The sequence below is a fragment of the Mustelus asterias genome, chromosome 2, assembly GCF_964213995.1.
Source record: "Mustelus asterias chromosome 2, sMusAst1.hap1.1, whole genome shotgun sequence".
NCBI classification, from domain to species: Eukaryota; Metazoa; Chordata; class Chondrichthyes; order Carcharhiniformes; family Triakidae; genus Mustelus; species Mustelus asterias.
In genome coordinates, this window is record NC_135802.1 from 60555922 (window position 1) to 60570824 (window position 14903).

Sequence of the window (14903 nt, forward strand, 5' to 3'; positions counted from 1 at the left end):
TAAAGCGCATGGGATTGGGGGAAGTGTATTGAGATGGATAGAAAACTGGTTGGCAGGGAGGAAACAAAGAGTAGGAATTAATGGGTCCTTTTCAAATTGGCAGGCAGTAACTAGTGGGGTGCCATAGGGATTGGTGCTGGGACCCCAGCTATTCACAATATATATGAATGATTTGGATGAGGGAACAAAATATAACATCTCAAAGTTTGAAGACCAAGTTGAGTGAGAAGGTGAACTGCGACGAGGATACAGAGATCCTTCAGCATGATCTGGACAGGTTGGGTGAGTGGGCAAATCAACGGCAGATGTAGTATAATTTGGATAAGTGTTATTCATTTTGGAAGCAAAAACAAGAAGGCAGATTACTACCCGAATGGCAGTAAATTGGGAGAGGGGAGTGTGCAGCAGGACCTGGGTGTCCTTGTGCACCAGTTGCTGAAGGTAAGCATGTAGGTGCAGCAGGCAGTAAAGAAGGCAAATGGCATGTTGGCCTTCATTGCGAGAGGTTTTGAGTACAGGAGCAGGGATGTGTTGTTGCAATTGTACAGGGCCTTGGTGAGGCTTCACCTAGAATATTGTGTGCAGTTTTGGTCTCCTTTTCTGAGGAAGGATATTCTTGCTCTCGGGGGAGTGCAGCGAAAGTTTACCAGGCTGATTCAGGGGACGGCGGGACTGATTGTTTTCGCTGGAGTTCAGCCGAATGAGGGGGGATCTCATAGAGACTTATAAAATTCTAACAGGACTAGACAGGGGGGATGCAGGAAGGATGTTCCCGATGGTGGGGGTGTCCAGAACCAGGGGTCACAGTCTGAGGATAGAGGGTAGACCATTTAGGATGGAAATGAGGAGGCATTTCTTCACCTGAAGAGTGGTGAGCCTGTGGAATTCATTACCACAGCAAGTAGTTGATGCCAAAACATTAAATGTATTCAAGAGGTGGCTAGATATAGCACTTGGGGTGAATGGGATGAAAGGTTATGTGGAGAAAGCAGGATTAGGCTATTGATCAGCCATGATCGAGATGAATGGCGGAGAAGTTCGAAGGGCCGAATGGCCTCCTCCTGCTCCTATCTTCTTAGTTTCTATGTTTCTCGCCTGCTCAAATATAATTAAAGGGCTTCTTTGCGATATGTCCCCCCTCCCCACTCAATATTCATATCTTGCCGACATGATGTCATGTTGGTAAAGTTTACAATAGTTTTTTAAAAACTTGAGGCAGTTGAGTGGAACCCGTCATGGGCACAAAGCTAAATATAGCGCCTGGGAGGAGGAGGAAATGCCACCCTGGCAGCACAAACCTGGCAGTGCTAACCTATGTGGCTGGAGTGAGGGAGGGAGGCTGGTGCATCACAATGCTTGTGTGGTGGTGGGGGGATAACCTTGATGCTTTGGGGGTTAGGGAGGTGTCCGTGGGGATTTGGGAGGGGTGTCCGTGGGGATCTGCAGGGAGGAGTGTCCGTGGGGATCTGCGGGGAGGAATGTCTGTGGGGATTTGGGGGGGGTGTCCATGGGGATCTGCGGGGAGGAGTGTCCGTGGGGATTTGGGGGGGGGGGTGTCCATGGGGATCTGCGGGGAGGAGTGTCCGTGGGGATTTGGGGGGCGGTGTCTATATCAGCTGTAGATCGCCGGTCTCTGTAGAGCCGGTGCTGTTGGCTCTATCAGGTCCCGACCCACCAAAGTGATGGTGGAAACCCCATCCCCAGATTCTCTGCTGACACTGACACTCTGAAAAAAAATCAGAAGATTCCGCCCATATATATCTGTGAATTGGATTTGAATTGAGTTGGAATCTCACCCGTTAACTCTGCTTCTCTCTCCTAAAATCCTGCCTGACCAAATAAATAACCAATCTGTTTTTGGTTGTGTTGGTTTAAAAAGAATGTTGACCAGGATGGCAGGAGTCCTTGAATAACGTGAAAGGATTTTAAAGGTGGGATTTTCCGGCCGCGCTCACCCCAAGTCTGAAAAACCCTGCCCAAGGTCAACGGACCTTTGCATAGTCCATGTCCCGCATGCTATGATTCCCGTGCTGGGCGGGATGGGAAAATTCCGCCTTAAATGTCCAACTGAACTAATTGACTGGACACTGAATTAATGGGTAATTTAACGAATGACACCTATAATTGTTCTGCCTCAGTATGTGAAGGAGGGGCAGTGAGGTTGGGTGTTACTCGGCCAGTGCAACTGTCTAATTCTTTTTGGTAGGGAAAGGTTCTGATTTTTAAGATGATGCCAAAAGCTGGCGGGCAATATGGAAGCAGGATAGTGCATGATACTAATGTAGGTTAATTTGTAATACATCAGCTGTAGATGACTATCTCAGTCAATAAACAGATATTCTACCAAAAACAATCAAAGTAAAGACAGTGGCTCGCTGCTGCTTAAGAATGATTGACCATGAATACAAATTGATGGGACTATAAAAATGATGGAATCCTTGTGACTAAAGCTACCTAGATATAGAAGGATTCAGGCTGACAGGTAAATTTTGTAAAATTTCACCAATTGATCTTTGTGGGGCTTAGAGAACTTGAATGTCTTGTTTTAAAAGCTGGATTTGCTGATTTACCAGATTTACTGCATATCTGACTGTGTGCCAGGGTTATGGGTTTCAAGTACTGCAATTGTACAAAAGATTTAGACATTTTGTTGCTCACTCCCTTAACCTGTCTATAGGATTGCAGCCTCTTTGTGTTCTCCTCACAACTTACCTTCTCACCTAGCTTTGGATTAAAAATAGCTGAGATCCCAGCACTGATCTTTTAGGCATTCATCGAAATTTAGAAAATAAGAGCATGAGTAGACCATTCAGCCCCTTGTGCCTGCTCCTACATTCAATATGATCATGGCTGATCCTCTATCTCAGCGCCATACTCCTGCTCTCTCGCCATATCCCATGATGCCTTTACTGTCTAGAAATCTATCTATTTCCTCTTAAATATATTCAGTGACTTGTCCTCCACAGACTTTTGTGATAGAGAATTTTGCAGGTCACCATCCACTCGGTAAAGAAATTTCCTCATCTCATTCCTAAATGGCCTACCCACATCCTGGGACTGTGATGTTTGTTCTAGACACCCCACCCAGAGGAAACATCATTCCTGCACTCAGTTTGTCCAGCCCTATCAGAATTTTATACATTTCAATGAGATCCCCTCTCATTCTTCTATACAGGCCTAGTCGACCCAATCTCTCCTCATACAACAATCCCGCCATCCCAGGAATCAGTCTGGTGAACCTTCACTGCATCCCTCTATGGCAAGTATATTCTTTCTTAGGTAAGGAGACCAAACTACACACAATACTCCAGGTATGGTTTCACCAAGGCCCTGTACAACTACAGTAAGATATCCTTGCTTCTGTACTCAAAACCTCTTGCAATGAAGGCCAACATTCCATTTACATTCCTAACTCCCAGCTTGCTGCACCTGCATCGGTGACTCATGTACAAGGACATCCAGATCTTTTTGTACATTAACATTTCCCAATCTATCACCACTTAATTAATACTCTGCCATTCTGTTTTTCCTACTAAAGTGGATAACTTCACACTTCTCCATGTTATACTACATCTGCCATGTATTTGCCCACTGATTCAACTTGCCCAAATCACCTAGCAACTTCTTTACATTCTCCTCACTCATTACAAGTGGTTCCCTCACCCAAATCATTGATAAATATTGTGAATCGCTGGTACCTGATTCCAATGGAACCCATTAGCCACTACATGTAAGTCTGAAAAAGACCCATTAATTCCTAACCCCTTAGGTGGGACTTTATTAAAGGCTTTCTGAAAAACCAAATACACTACATCCGCTGGTTCACCCTTAACTGTTCTGATGGTTACGTCCACAAAAAACTCCAGTAGGTTTGTCAAACAGATTTCCCATTCATAAATCCACATAAACTTTATATAATCACATTGATATTTTCTAAGTATCCTGTTATCACACCCTTCATAATAGACTCTGGCACAGTGATGGGCAACCTAGGCTGTTGAGTGGCCCTCCTTCATCTCAGGGTCCATAAGATTGAAATCACACTCGTCCACTAACTATGACCCCATGAATAAGATTAAATATATTTAATACATACCGAATATTTCATAATGAGTTATAGAAAGTGCTTAATCATTTATAATAATAAAACTATCATCAACTTTAAATGGTTAAAAACAAAAGAAATATTTATACTTTGGATGCAGAGGGAGCGCATGGCTCTCACAGTCAATGTGTGCAATCAACATGCACCTCACTTCATTTTCCCTTGCTTTACTTCAGTCATACCGATAGGAAAATAATTATGCAGACAGAAATCAGCAGAGTGTGGCAATGCTGCGTGTGGGCAAAGGCCAAGAAAATGTCTCGTGGGCTACACTCAGAATCCAGATGGGCTGCATGTGGCCACTGGGCCGCAGATTGCCTACCACTGCTCGAGCATTTTCCCTACTACTGTTATTAGGCTAACTACACTGTAACTCCCTGTTTTTCCCCTCCTTTTTAACTTAGTGGGGTTATATCTGCCACCCTCCAAATTGGCGGGATTGTTCCACTAGTCACACTCTGACAACTTAAAAATGTTCCACTTATCCCTACTCCAGGTGGCATAGAGGTTAGCACTGCTGTCTTACAGTGCTAGGGACCTGGGTTTGATTCCCAGCTTGGGTCACTGTCTGTACGGAGTCTGCACATTCTCCCTGTGTCTGCGTTGGTTTCCTCCGGGTCCTCCAGTTTCCTCCCACAGTCTGAAAGACGTGCGGGTTAGGTGCATTGGCCATGCTAAATTCTCCCTTAGTGTACCCGAACATGCCCCCAGGTGTGGCGACTCGGAGATTTTCACAGTAACTTCACTGCAGTGTTAATGCAAACCTACTTGTGACACTAATAAGTAAACTTTTTTTAAAAACTGCTTCATGCACACCTCCATCTTATGTGGTACTTCAGTACTTTTTCAAATGCCTTGTGGAATCCAAGTGTACTGCACCTACTGACTTCCCTTTCCTAGTTAGATCTTCAAAAATCTCTAATAAACTTGTCAAACACAGTTTACCGTCTGTAAAGCCATATTGACTCTGGCTGATTAGATATGATTGCCTTCCTGCATTGTTAAATGTTCCTTCAGAATAAAGTTCACCATTTTCCAAACGATTGCTGGCAGGATAACAGTGACCAATCTCACAGAAGTTGCAATGAAATAAGAAGTATTCAAGGATTAAGCAGATTTTATTGTTTTAATATTGGAATTCAAAATCTTATGGAGGTTGGGGAAATGACTTCACAGATTTAGATGTATCTATTCATGCACACCAGGGAATCGGAGGACCACATTTAGAACAAATACATTTTCAGAGTTGCTGCCAATGCAACTACTTAGTACTGTATTGGAATTGGATTGGAGCTCACATGGACAACTCTTGTCAAGCAGTGCTGAAGGCACTATTGACGGAGCCAATCTCTCCTCTTCCCCACGTTCAATGGAACACTTATTCTCTAGACTTATTTTTCTAACAATAATACATGTTCACTTCCTCCCTCTCATGATTTCTCTCTCTCACTATCTTATTTTCTTAGCTATTGTATTTTCCGAGTAAAGATATACCTTGATTACTTAGGTCGTCCACTAAGATGATCTCCTTGAGAAATTTCTTCGGGGCTGTATCCATAACACTGTTCACTGTCCTTAGAAGAGTGGACCAGGCTTCATTGTGGAAACAAATGATGATGCTGGCAGTTGGCAGGTTCTGACTGTATTCCTGCTGGAGGCATCTACATACAAAGTAATGAGATACACAGCTTTCTCCAACTATCAAATGAGCTTCCACAACTTGGTGTTCATTTTGCAACCATACCCAATTAGTAGCTACACACTAAGGGCAACGCATAACAAAACTTAACTGTAAATTCCATTGACTATTTTTCTTGGTTTTTTTGCAATTAATAATAATCTTTCTTTATGATAATTAACCTTACTTTTATTTTCTATACCACTAATTATTCCTCTTGTGACTATATTTGCAGTCTATTGGCCTCATAGAACCATAGAATCCCTACAGTGCAGAAAGATGCCATCAGCCCATCAAGTCTGCACCAACTCTCCAAGTAAGGAGTCTCACAACACCAGGTTAAAGTCCAACAGGTTTAACTCCAACTCTCCAAAACAGCATCCCGCCCGGGCCCTCCCATCTGCCCTTTCCCCATAATGCTGTGCATTTACCATGGCTAATCCGCCTAACCTACACATCTTTGGGCACTAAGGGGCAATCCCATGGGGAGAATGTGTAAACTTCACACAGTCAAAGGATTAGAATAGGTAGGTGCTTGATGGCTGGCACAGACATGATGGGCCAAATGGTTTATTTTTGTGCTGTAAAATTCTATGATGCTATGGCTCCAGTGTAAACCTTTAAAAACATGACATTGTTGCACTCCAATGGGCAGATGTCCAGGCAGCCTTCTGGGGAAATGCACACAACTGTTAGATACAACCTGATTTACTTTCAAATTCTAAGCAATTCAGGAAATGATCACAACGTGAATAGTTTGGCTGCATTATTCTGTGGTGGCTGTGACCGTAAAGTTGAGAGATTTTATGAGGCTCTAATCATATTACAGAGAATGCTATGCAGGCTTCTGCAGATCAAGAACACAGCTTTGATAACTCAGTGCGGTGTATTGTATTTCCTTTTGGCTGTGGTTGTGGATAATTGCTTTACTTTTTAAGCTTTTTAACCTGAATTACCTAAGTCACGTGGGCCTGGGACAGTCTCAGTGACTAAAAAATATGACGTTTTGCAACACATCATTAACCCTTCATTTTCCAAACGTTTGAACTTTTCTGTCTTATTAAATTCCCACTCACCTGAAGAAGGGGCTAAGAGCTCCGAAAGCTTGTGTGGCTTTTGCTACCAAATAAACCTGTTGCACTTTAACCTGGTGCTGTTAAACTTCTTACTGTGTTTACCCCAGTCCAACGCCGGCATCTCCACATTATTCCTGCGTGCCAGACGGTTGTGTATCTGGCAGTGATGCTAAAATGCTGGTTCGCTTCAAAAGAATGTTCAAAGGGAAAGGAAAATTCGGAGTTTTTCTTTTAATTTGATGTATTTATGAAACAGTAAGAAATGTGACTGATGCCAAATATATTTTTATTTGCAGCATGAGTAACTTGTGATGTGTTACACATCGCGTGGAAAATTCCAAATATGTTATTATAGCACTTGCGTGGCCTTTCAACATTAGGAATGAAAAGAAAAATGCATTTTATAGCCAGCTCTAGCGCCTTGCATTGATCCACTTTCAGGCATTCTTTTCCCACATTCTCCAATTTGTTCTTTGTAGCCATGATCACGTGGATTTGAGTTAACGGGGATTTTCAATCAATGTTCCCCAAATGTTGTTGGTTTTATTTGAGAAGAAACTGGTTTGAGCAGAATATTGTTTTGACATTTTTAGATAAATGCATTTCTTTCCAGCATGGAGTCTATATCTGTTAGCCCACTTCGGTGACACAACTGATAGAGAATCCTCTCTTGTGTCCTGGAGTGATTCTGATGCGAGCAAGGTGAGGAGGGTCGCAACTTCAGACTGGCCTGAGAACTGTTAAGGCATTGCCCGACCCAGTGAAGCCACTTAAGGGACTGAGAACGTCATCTTCCCAAGTCTACAGTATAGTTTCTAAAGTTAACTGCCATCAGTACTTAGCAAATGCTTCTTGTTGTAGACTGGAACGTATTTGGAACAAACATTACTTCCCTTAGAACATCCCTACTTCCAATGTTTTTTTAACTGGAAGCGCACAATACACATTCTCTAGTTTACATATTTCACATGTTACTCTACCTGTTTCCCACACCGTGTAATGTTTAGCACTTCATATGAATGTTCCGTTTCAGCCTCAGTCACAGAAAAATTCTGGTATTCCTAGCAAGGTAAATCCCTCATTCCTCATTTGGCATTATTTCAATCGCCTCTCGGTTGAAACCCAATGCAAACTGGACCACGCTCATACGATGGAGTCAACAATAAATCAGTTCAATTTTGCCACAGGTAGACAGAGCTTAAAACAGATCTGATTTTAACAGGAATAAAATTCATGAAAATATCACATTTCGAGCTGAAACTTGGACCTCAACCAGGAAATAGCTTGTAAAAGACTAGACAGATGAATGAGTGATAAATGATGGTGAACCGAAAAGCTAGAACCATTGGAAAACAATATTTATTTATGAAACAGTAAGAAATGTGACTGATGCCAAATATGTTCTTATTTACAGCATGAATAATTTGGGATGTGTTGCACATCACGTGGAAAATTCCAACTATGTTATTATAGCACTTGCGTGGCCTTTCAACATTAGGGATGAAAAGAAAAATGCATGTTGCAGCCAGCTCTAGCGGCTTGCATTGATCCATTTTCAGGCATTCTTTTCCCACACTCTCCAATTTGTTCTTTGTAGCCATGATCACGTGGATTTCAGTTCAATCAATATTTCCCAAATGCTGTTGGTTTTATTTTTCGTTAAGAATTACTGAAAATCATTATTACTGTAAAAGAAGCTTTTTTATAAAAACCTGAAGTAAATTATGTGATGAAATGGAGATACTCAAGTGGAACTTTGACTTCCATTGCATCAGGTAACCCATCAGTATTTTGCTCCAAACTATTTTTAATTACAGTTCTATATTCCCCCTTCAGATTTGTCTGAATCCCTCCTCTTCTGAATATAGTGGCCCACGGGCACTTAAATGGCTTCATGGGGTCTGGCAAAACCATCAAAGCGGCCATTCTGCACGTGGAAGTTTAAACATTGATTGCCAGGGCGTGTTCTACTATAGGACTCTTTTGCCATGTAGTCAACACAACTTGTGTCCAATCTTTCCTTCACCCGTTGCAGATACTCCCAGCTGGGGTCATTGTTTAGTTATTGGGAACTGAAATCTTGATTGATTTTCCTGCTTCTTACCTTGAAAGCTGAGACCATTCTGGTGTATTTGACTTAGTTCCATTTGTCTTTAATTCAACATTTTGCAACATAGCTAAAGGTCTTCCCTAGCTCCATGACAACAACATTTACGAAAGTATCTGATGTTGCAGCAACATCACAATCATTCACTTACAGCGCACCTCAACATTACAGGCAGAACCCTGAGGAAAAAGATCACATGACGGAGGCATTGATGAGAGTCAATTGTTTGCCAGTAAACTAAACTTAAACGTGTTGAATGCATGTTATTTGCCAAATGCAATGGCTGTGTGACTTACATAAAAGAGTTTCTCAACTCAACCTGTGCCTTTTCTATTGGGTGGGCTGTACGCTGCTCAAGCCTGAGGTTGGTATATTAGTCATGATGTGGAGATGCCGGCGTTGGACTGGGGCAAATACAGTAAGAGTTTTAACAACACCAGGTTAAAGTCCAACAGGTTTATTTGGTAGCAAATACCATTAGGGTACCCTCTGCATATTTGTATACTCATTCAAATCTATGTGTGTGTGTATGTGTGTGTTTGTGTGTATATACAAATAGAATATATATAGGTAAATTGTGAGTGTGTGTGTTTTGGCTGTTTGGACTTTGACCACGTTGATCATAGAAATCATAGAAACCCTACAGTGCAGGAAGAGGCCATTCGGCCCATCGAGTCTGCACCGACCACAATCCCACCCAGGCCCTACCCCCATATCCCTACATATTTTTACCCGCTAATCCCTCTAATCTACAAACCTCAGGACACTAAGGGGCAATTTTACAATGGCCAATCAACCTAACCTGCACATCTTTGGACTGTGGGAGGAAACTGGAGCACCCGGAGGAAACCCACGCAGACACGAGGAGAATGCGCAAACTCCACACAGGCAGTGACCCGAGCCGGGAATCGAACCCAGGTCCCTGGAGCTGTGAAGCAGCAGTGCTAACCACTGTGCTACCGTGCCGCCCTCCTAATGTTGACATTAAATGAGAACATAATGCAATCAAGCAAAGTTGCATAGTGAGGGGAGGGTGGCAGTGTGAGGGGAGGGTGGCAGTGTGAGGGGAGGGTGGCAGTGTGAGGGGAGGGTGGCAGGGTGAGGGGGATGCAGGGTGAGGATAGCAGTGTGAGGGGAAGGTGATAGTGTAATGATGGCAGTGTGAGTGGGCAGGGTGAGAGGGGTAGAGTGTGAGGGGGTGGTAGGGTGAGGGTGACAGTGTGAGGAGAGGGTGATAGGGTGAGAGGGATGGCAGGGTGAGGGTGGCAGTGTGAGAGGGTGGCAGTGTGATGATGGCTGTTTAAGTGTGGCAGGGTGAGGGTGGCAATGTGAGGGGAGGGTGGCAGGGTGAGGGTGGCAATGGGAGGAGAGCATGGCAGTGTGATGATGGCAATGTGTGGCAGGATGAGGGTGGCATGGGGAGTGGAGGGTGGCAGTGTGAGAGGAAGGTAAAAGTGTGATGATGGCAGTGAGTGTGGCAGGGTGAGGGGTATCAGGGAGAGGGAAGGGTGGTAGGGTGAGGTGTGGCGTAGTGAGGGGTGGCAGAGTGATGGTGGCAGGGTGAGGGGTGGCAGGGTGAGGGGCTGGCAGTGTGAGGAGAGGGTGGCAGGGTGAGAAGGTGACAGGGTGATGATGGTAATATGAGTGTGCAGGGTGAGGGGGGTGGCAGGGTGAGGGCGGCAATGTGAGGGGAGGGTGGCAGTGTGATGATGGCAGTGTGGCAGAGTGAGAGGGTGGCAGAGTGAGAGGGTGACAAGGTGAGGGTGGCAGTTTGAGGGGGCGGCAGTGTGAGGAGAGGGTGGCAGGGTGAGAGGGTGACAGGGTGAGGGCGGCAATGTGAGGGGAGGGTGGCAGTGTGATGATGGCAGTGAGTGTGGCAGAGTGAGAGGGTGGCAAGGTGAGAGGGTGGCAGGGTGAGAGGGTGGCAAGGTGAGAGGGTGGCAGGGTGAGAGGGTGGCAGGGTGAGAGGGTGGCAGGGTGAGAGGGTGGCAAGGTGAGAGGGTGGCAGGGTGGCAAGGTGAGAGGGTGGCAGGGTGAGAGGGTGGCAAGGTGAGAGGGTGGCAAGGTGAGAGGGTGGCAGGGTGGGATATTCACAAGGGGGACATTCTTGTACTTACAAAGGATGGCGTACCTCAGGGAGTCTCCGGTGCAGAGAGATCCTCTCGCTGACAACCTCATTGAAGCCGCGCTTCTCCAGCCCCTGGCGCTCCACTTGCCCCTCTGGCGGCTCCGGCTTGAGCAGGAGCGGCCTGCCGCCCTCCCCGGGCTCCTCGGTCCGTCTGGCTGCTCTCAGCAGCCGGTAAACCTTCCTCCTGGAGCGGGAGCGGGAGGCTCTGTGTGTGGCCACGATGAACTGATCCTCGCTGAAGGAGTCGAGGGGGATGAGTTCCAGGGCTGAGTGTTGCGGTGGGAACTGCCTGTGCTGCGGGCTTTGCTGCGTTGTGTGGGGGCCGGTGCCAGGCTGGGTGTGCCCGGCTCGCTGGGCAGTAATGAGCAGCAAAGCCAGCAGCAGCAGCAGCGGCAGCGGGCAGAGCGGACTGAGCTGCAGCCCACATCCACAGCGTCTCCTCCACATACTGCAATCTGCAAACAAGCTGCAAACTCTCAGCAAAGAGCATCTCCCCAAACACATCTCCCCATCCTCACTCACAGGGCTTTAACTCGCAGCTTGTCAATGATGCCCAGGGGGTCTGTGCTTATTTAAAATGCCTGTGCTAATGGAAACACACAGGGAGGGTGGGTTTGGTGTGGCTGCCACTTGCTCACACGCTGCCTGATGCTGGGTTGTCACTGCTGCTTGAATCCTCTGATCTGAGCAACAGATGCAGACAGGGACCCTTCCCTCATTGACTGGATCGCTGCTGTCTGGCAGGACACAGCGCTCGGTCCTAGCGCCCCCACAACACAGCACCCTGTCCCGGGGAGTGCAGAGTCCCCCTGGGGCTCTGGGTGAGGGGTGCCGTTCACTGAAAATGGTTTAACTTTGTTTTAAAGAGTGTTCTGCTTTGATGTGCTGTTCCCTTCTTTAAATAAAATAAAAGCAACCCAGTTTGCAATCCACGTTCACTGTCACTGTGTCCATGGTGGCGATCCTCAGGTGAAATCACCAGCAGTCAGCTCTCCCCCTCAAGCCTGTAGTCATCTGGGGCAACTTTATTCATTGCCACGTTCAACCCTTGGTCTCAATCTGAGCACAGCTACTTCCTTGATCAGCTGATGCACAGAACACCAGGACAGTTAGCATCGATATCAATGCACAAAGTTTTATTTGATGGCTGTTATGAAACAATGTGTTTACCGCAGTGACAGTGTCAGTATGGGAGTTTCTTTCCACTTTAGTTTTCCAGGCTCCGAATACTATGAACCAGTTGTAAAGAAGATTCTTCCTTTAAATCAGGTCTTCAACTTCCCATTTTAATCCTCTCCCTTCCCACACTATCCGATCCAAGGCAGCTTTGTATCAATTACAGTAGTTAGATGATCCACCACAATGTCGCTCAACCTCATTCTCAGAAAAGCAGCCCCTGTACCACAACCTGTTTCATTCCTCGCGTAGCTTCCCCTTGATTTTTCCAGACTGAACAGCCTATTTAGTGAAGATGCCAGGTGAATTATGAACTGGTTTGTGTTGCGCCCAGTAGGAATTTTAGAAAAAGTACTGGTCAGTGCATTACAGGAAGAACGGAAGCACACTAACTACGAAGGAGGTCTGCAAGGTTGCTGCTATGAACGGAGAATTTTCTCACCCTACTCCTGAGCGTGTCAGGACATGGCAAATCGCCACTGGGGGGGGGGGGGGGCGAAATAACTGTAGTAAGAAGTCTCACAACACCAGGTTAAAGTACAACAGGTTTATTTGGTAGCAAACGCCACGAGCTTCCCGAGTGCTGCTCCTTCGTCGAGTGAGTGGGAAGCTCCACTCACATTGTATGTACCTTTAAGACTTGATTAGCTGTAAAGACTCGCATTCCAATCATTATTCTGTAAATTGAGTTTGTGTCTTTATATCCCCTGTTTGTGAACAGAATTCCCACTCACCTGACGAAGGAGCAGCGCTCGGAAAGCTAGTGGCGTTTGCTACCAAATAAACCTGTTGGACTTTAACCTGGTGTTGTGAGACTTCTTACTGTGTTTACCCCAGTCCAACACAGGCATCTCCACATCGGGAAAATAACTGCCATGGAAACAAGATAAAAGCAAATTACTGCGGATGTTGGAATCTGAAACAAGAAGAGAAAATGCAGGAAAATCTCAGCAGGTCTGAAGACATCTGTGGAGAGAGAATAGAGCCAACGTTTCAAATCTGGATGACCCCTGAAACGTTGGCTCTAATTCTCTCTCCATAGATACTGTCAGACCAGCTGAGATTTTCCAGCATTTTCTGTTTTTCTTTCTGTTTCTGTGCCAAGAAAACAGCTCAGGATGAACCATCAGCAAACAATGAACCTGATGAAAGAGCAGCACTCCGAAAGCTCGTGATTCCAAATAAACCTGTTGGACTTTAACCTGAGACGTCTTACATGTGCCCACCCTAGTCCAACACCAGCATCTCCACATCAACAATGAACAAGACAGAGCATGCAACACATACACAGGCCTGAAAAAAGGAAATTTAACATGTTCTTAACCAAAGAAGGCACTTTTGGGTGGAGGGTAAATTGTTAGTTAGCTAGGATAATGGGGAAGTTCGGTCACTATTTCAAGCTTTGACCCAAAAGCAGTACAGTAAGTGGGGTGACCAACTCTTTGGAAATAGAAGTAAGGGGTATATAGCTGAAGCAATAGGGGGTGGTGATGGTGAGCTTGGGGAGGGCATGGGGTGGTTTGCCAGTGTTGACCAAACTGATAACCAGGTTTATTAACTAAGTCTCTAGGGAATCTGTGCCATCAAGACTGCCAGGAACTTCACCAAGGAGGAGTGTTCTGTTTGGGTGATGAATGTCGCTGAGGGACTCTTCCAAAAGTTGTGCTACCAATATAGGTGATTAAAGAACAAATCCACTAAGTGAGAAGAGTGAGAAACCCTGTTTTCCACAGTTGGAAAGACTGTGAAATTGCATGTGGTGCTATACTTGTGCAGAGTACTATACAAATGCATGTAACCACGTCTTTATTACATTTGTGATTTATAATCATACAAACTGTAATTTGCCCCATTGTGCATGTTTAATTTGCTTGATTTCTGATGTGTTCAATTAAAAGCTATAAAAAGTAGAATAAAAACATCTCTGAAGAGCCACACGGTCTTGAAATGTTGGCTGGACTTTTCCATCCCCAGCTCTCCCTCCTGTGGGAAGTTTTCCTGCGGCGGAGGTGGATTGTCATTTGCCATTGGTGGGATCTTCCTGTCCCACTGAAGTCAATGGTAAATTTGCATGGCTCGGCCATCACGGTGGGGTGAACCTCAGAGGGACCAGAAGAAGGGCTGAAAAATCCCACCCATTAACTCTATTTATCTCTCCACAGATGCTGCCAGACCTGCTGAGATTTTCCAGCATTTTCTACTTTTTCAGATTTCCAGCATCTGTTTGTTTTGCTTTTATCTTACTATAAAAAATGGAATTCTTGATGGTAATTTCTTCATGTGGGGGTCATTCAGTAAATTCAGTTATTTTGGTTTATGGCTCTCCCACGGGGATCATAACAGTCACCATAATCTTTTTCAGACTGCCTTGATTAACCTAAGGAATTTTCCAGTGTATTTCCTGAATTAGTTGCAAGTTATTTTTTGCCTTTTCCAACATTAACACCTTGCTTAAATTTAGCACCTTTAACTGAGATTGTACAGTTATAAGATGGGCCAGTGCTGTACCATGTCTGGATGTGATGTGCTAATAAGACTGATCCCATTTTCTGCCCTTCTGTTGCTATATCAACATACTTCTACATTCATGTTTGATCATTAATGAGGATCATTTTTGGCTACATTAGTATGTG

The 14903-nt window shown here is 45.0% G+C and overlaps 1 protein-coding gene across 2 annotated transcripts in view; it reads right to left on the reverse strand.

Annotated features, from left to right (window-relative positions):
• LOC144503446 (polypeptide N-acetylgalactosaminyltransferase 15-like) overlaps positions 1 to 12400 on the reverse strand; it is a 56859-nt gene extending 44459 nt beyond the window's left edge. The window contains exons 1-2 of one of the 2 annotated variants that reach the window (XR_013499480.1): positions 11084 to 11818; positions 5600 to 5766 (exon numbers count right to left, since the gene is read on the reverse strand). Coding sequence is in view for 1 of the 2 variants with exons in the window: in XM_078227770.1 (XP_078083896.1) it covers positions 5600 to 5766; positions 11084 to 11598 (682 nt within the window). In the remaining variant the exon portion in view is untranslated. Of the gene's footprint in view, positions 1 to 5599; positions 5767 to 11083 lie in introns of both variants that reach the window. The other variant, XM_078227770.1, reaches the window with a different exon arrangement.
• Positions 12401 to 14903: the final 2503 nt, after the last annotated feature.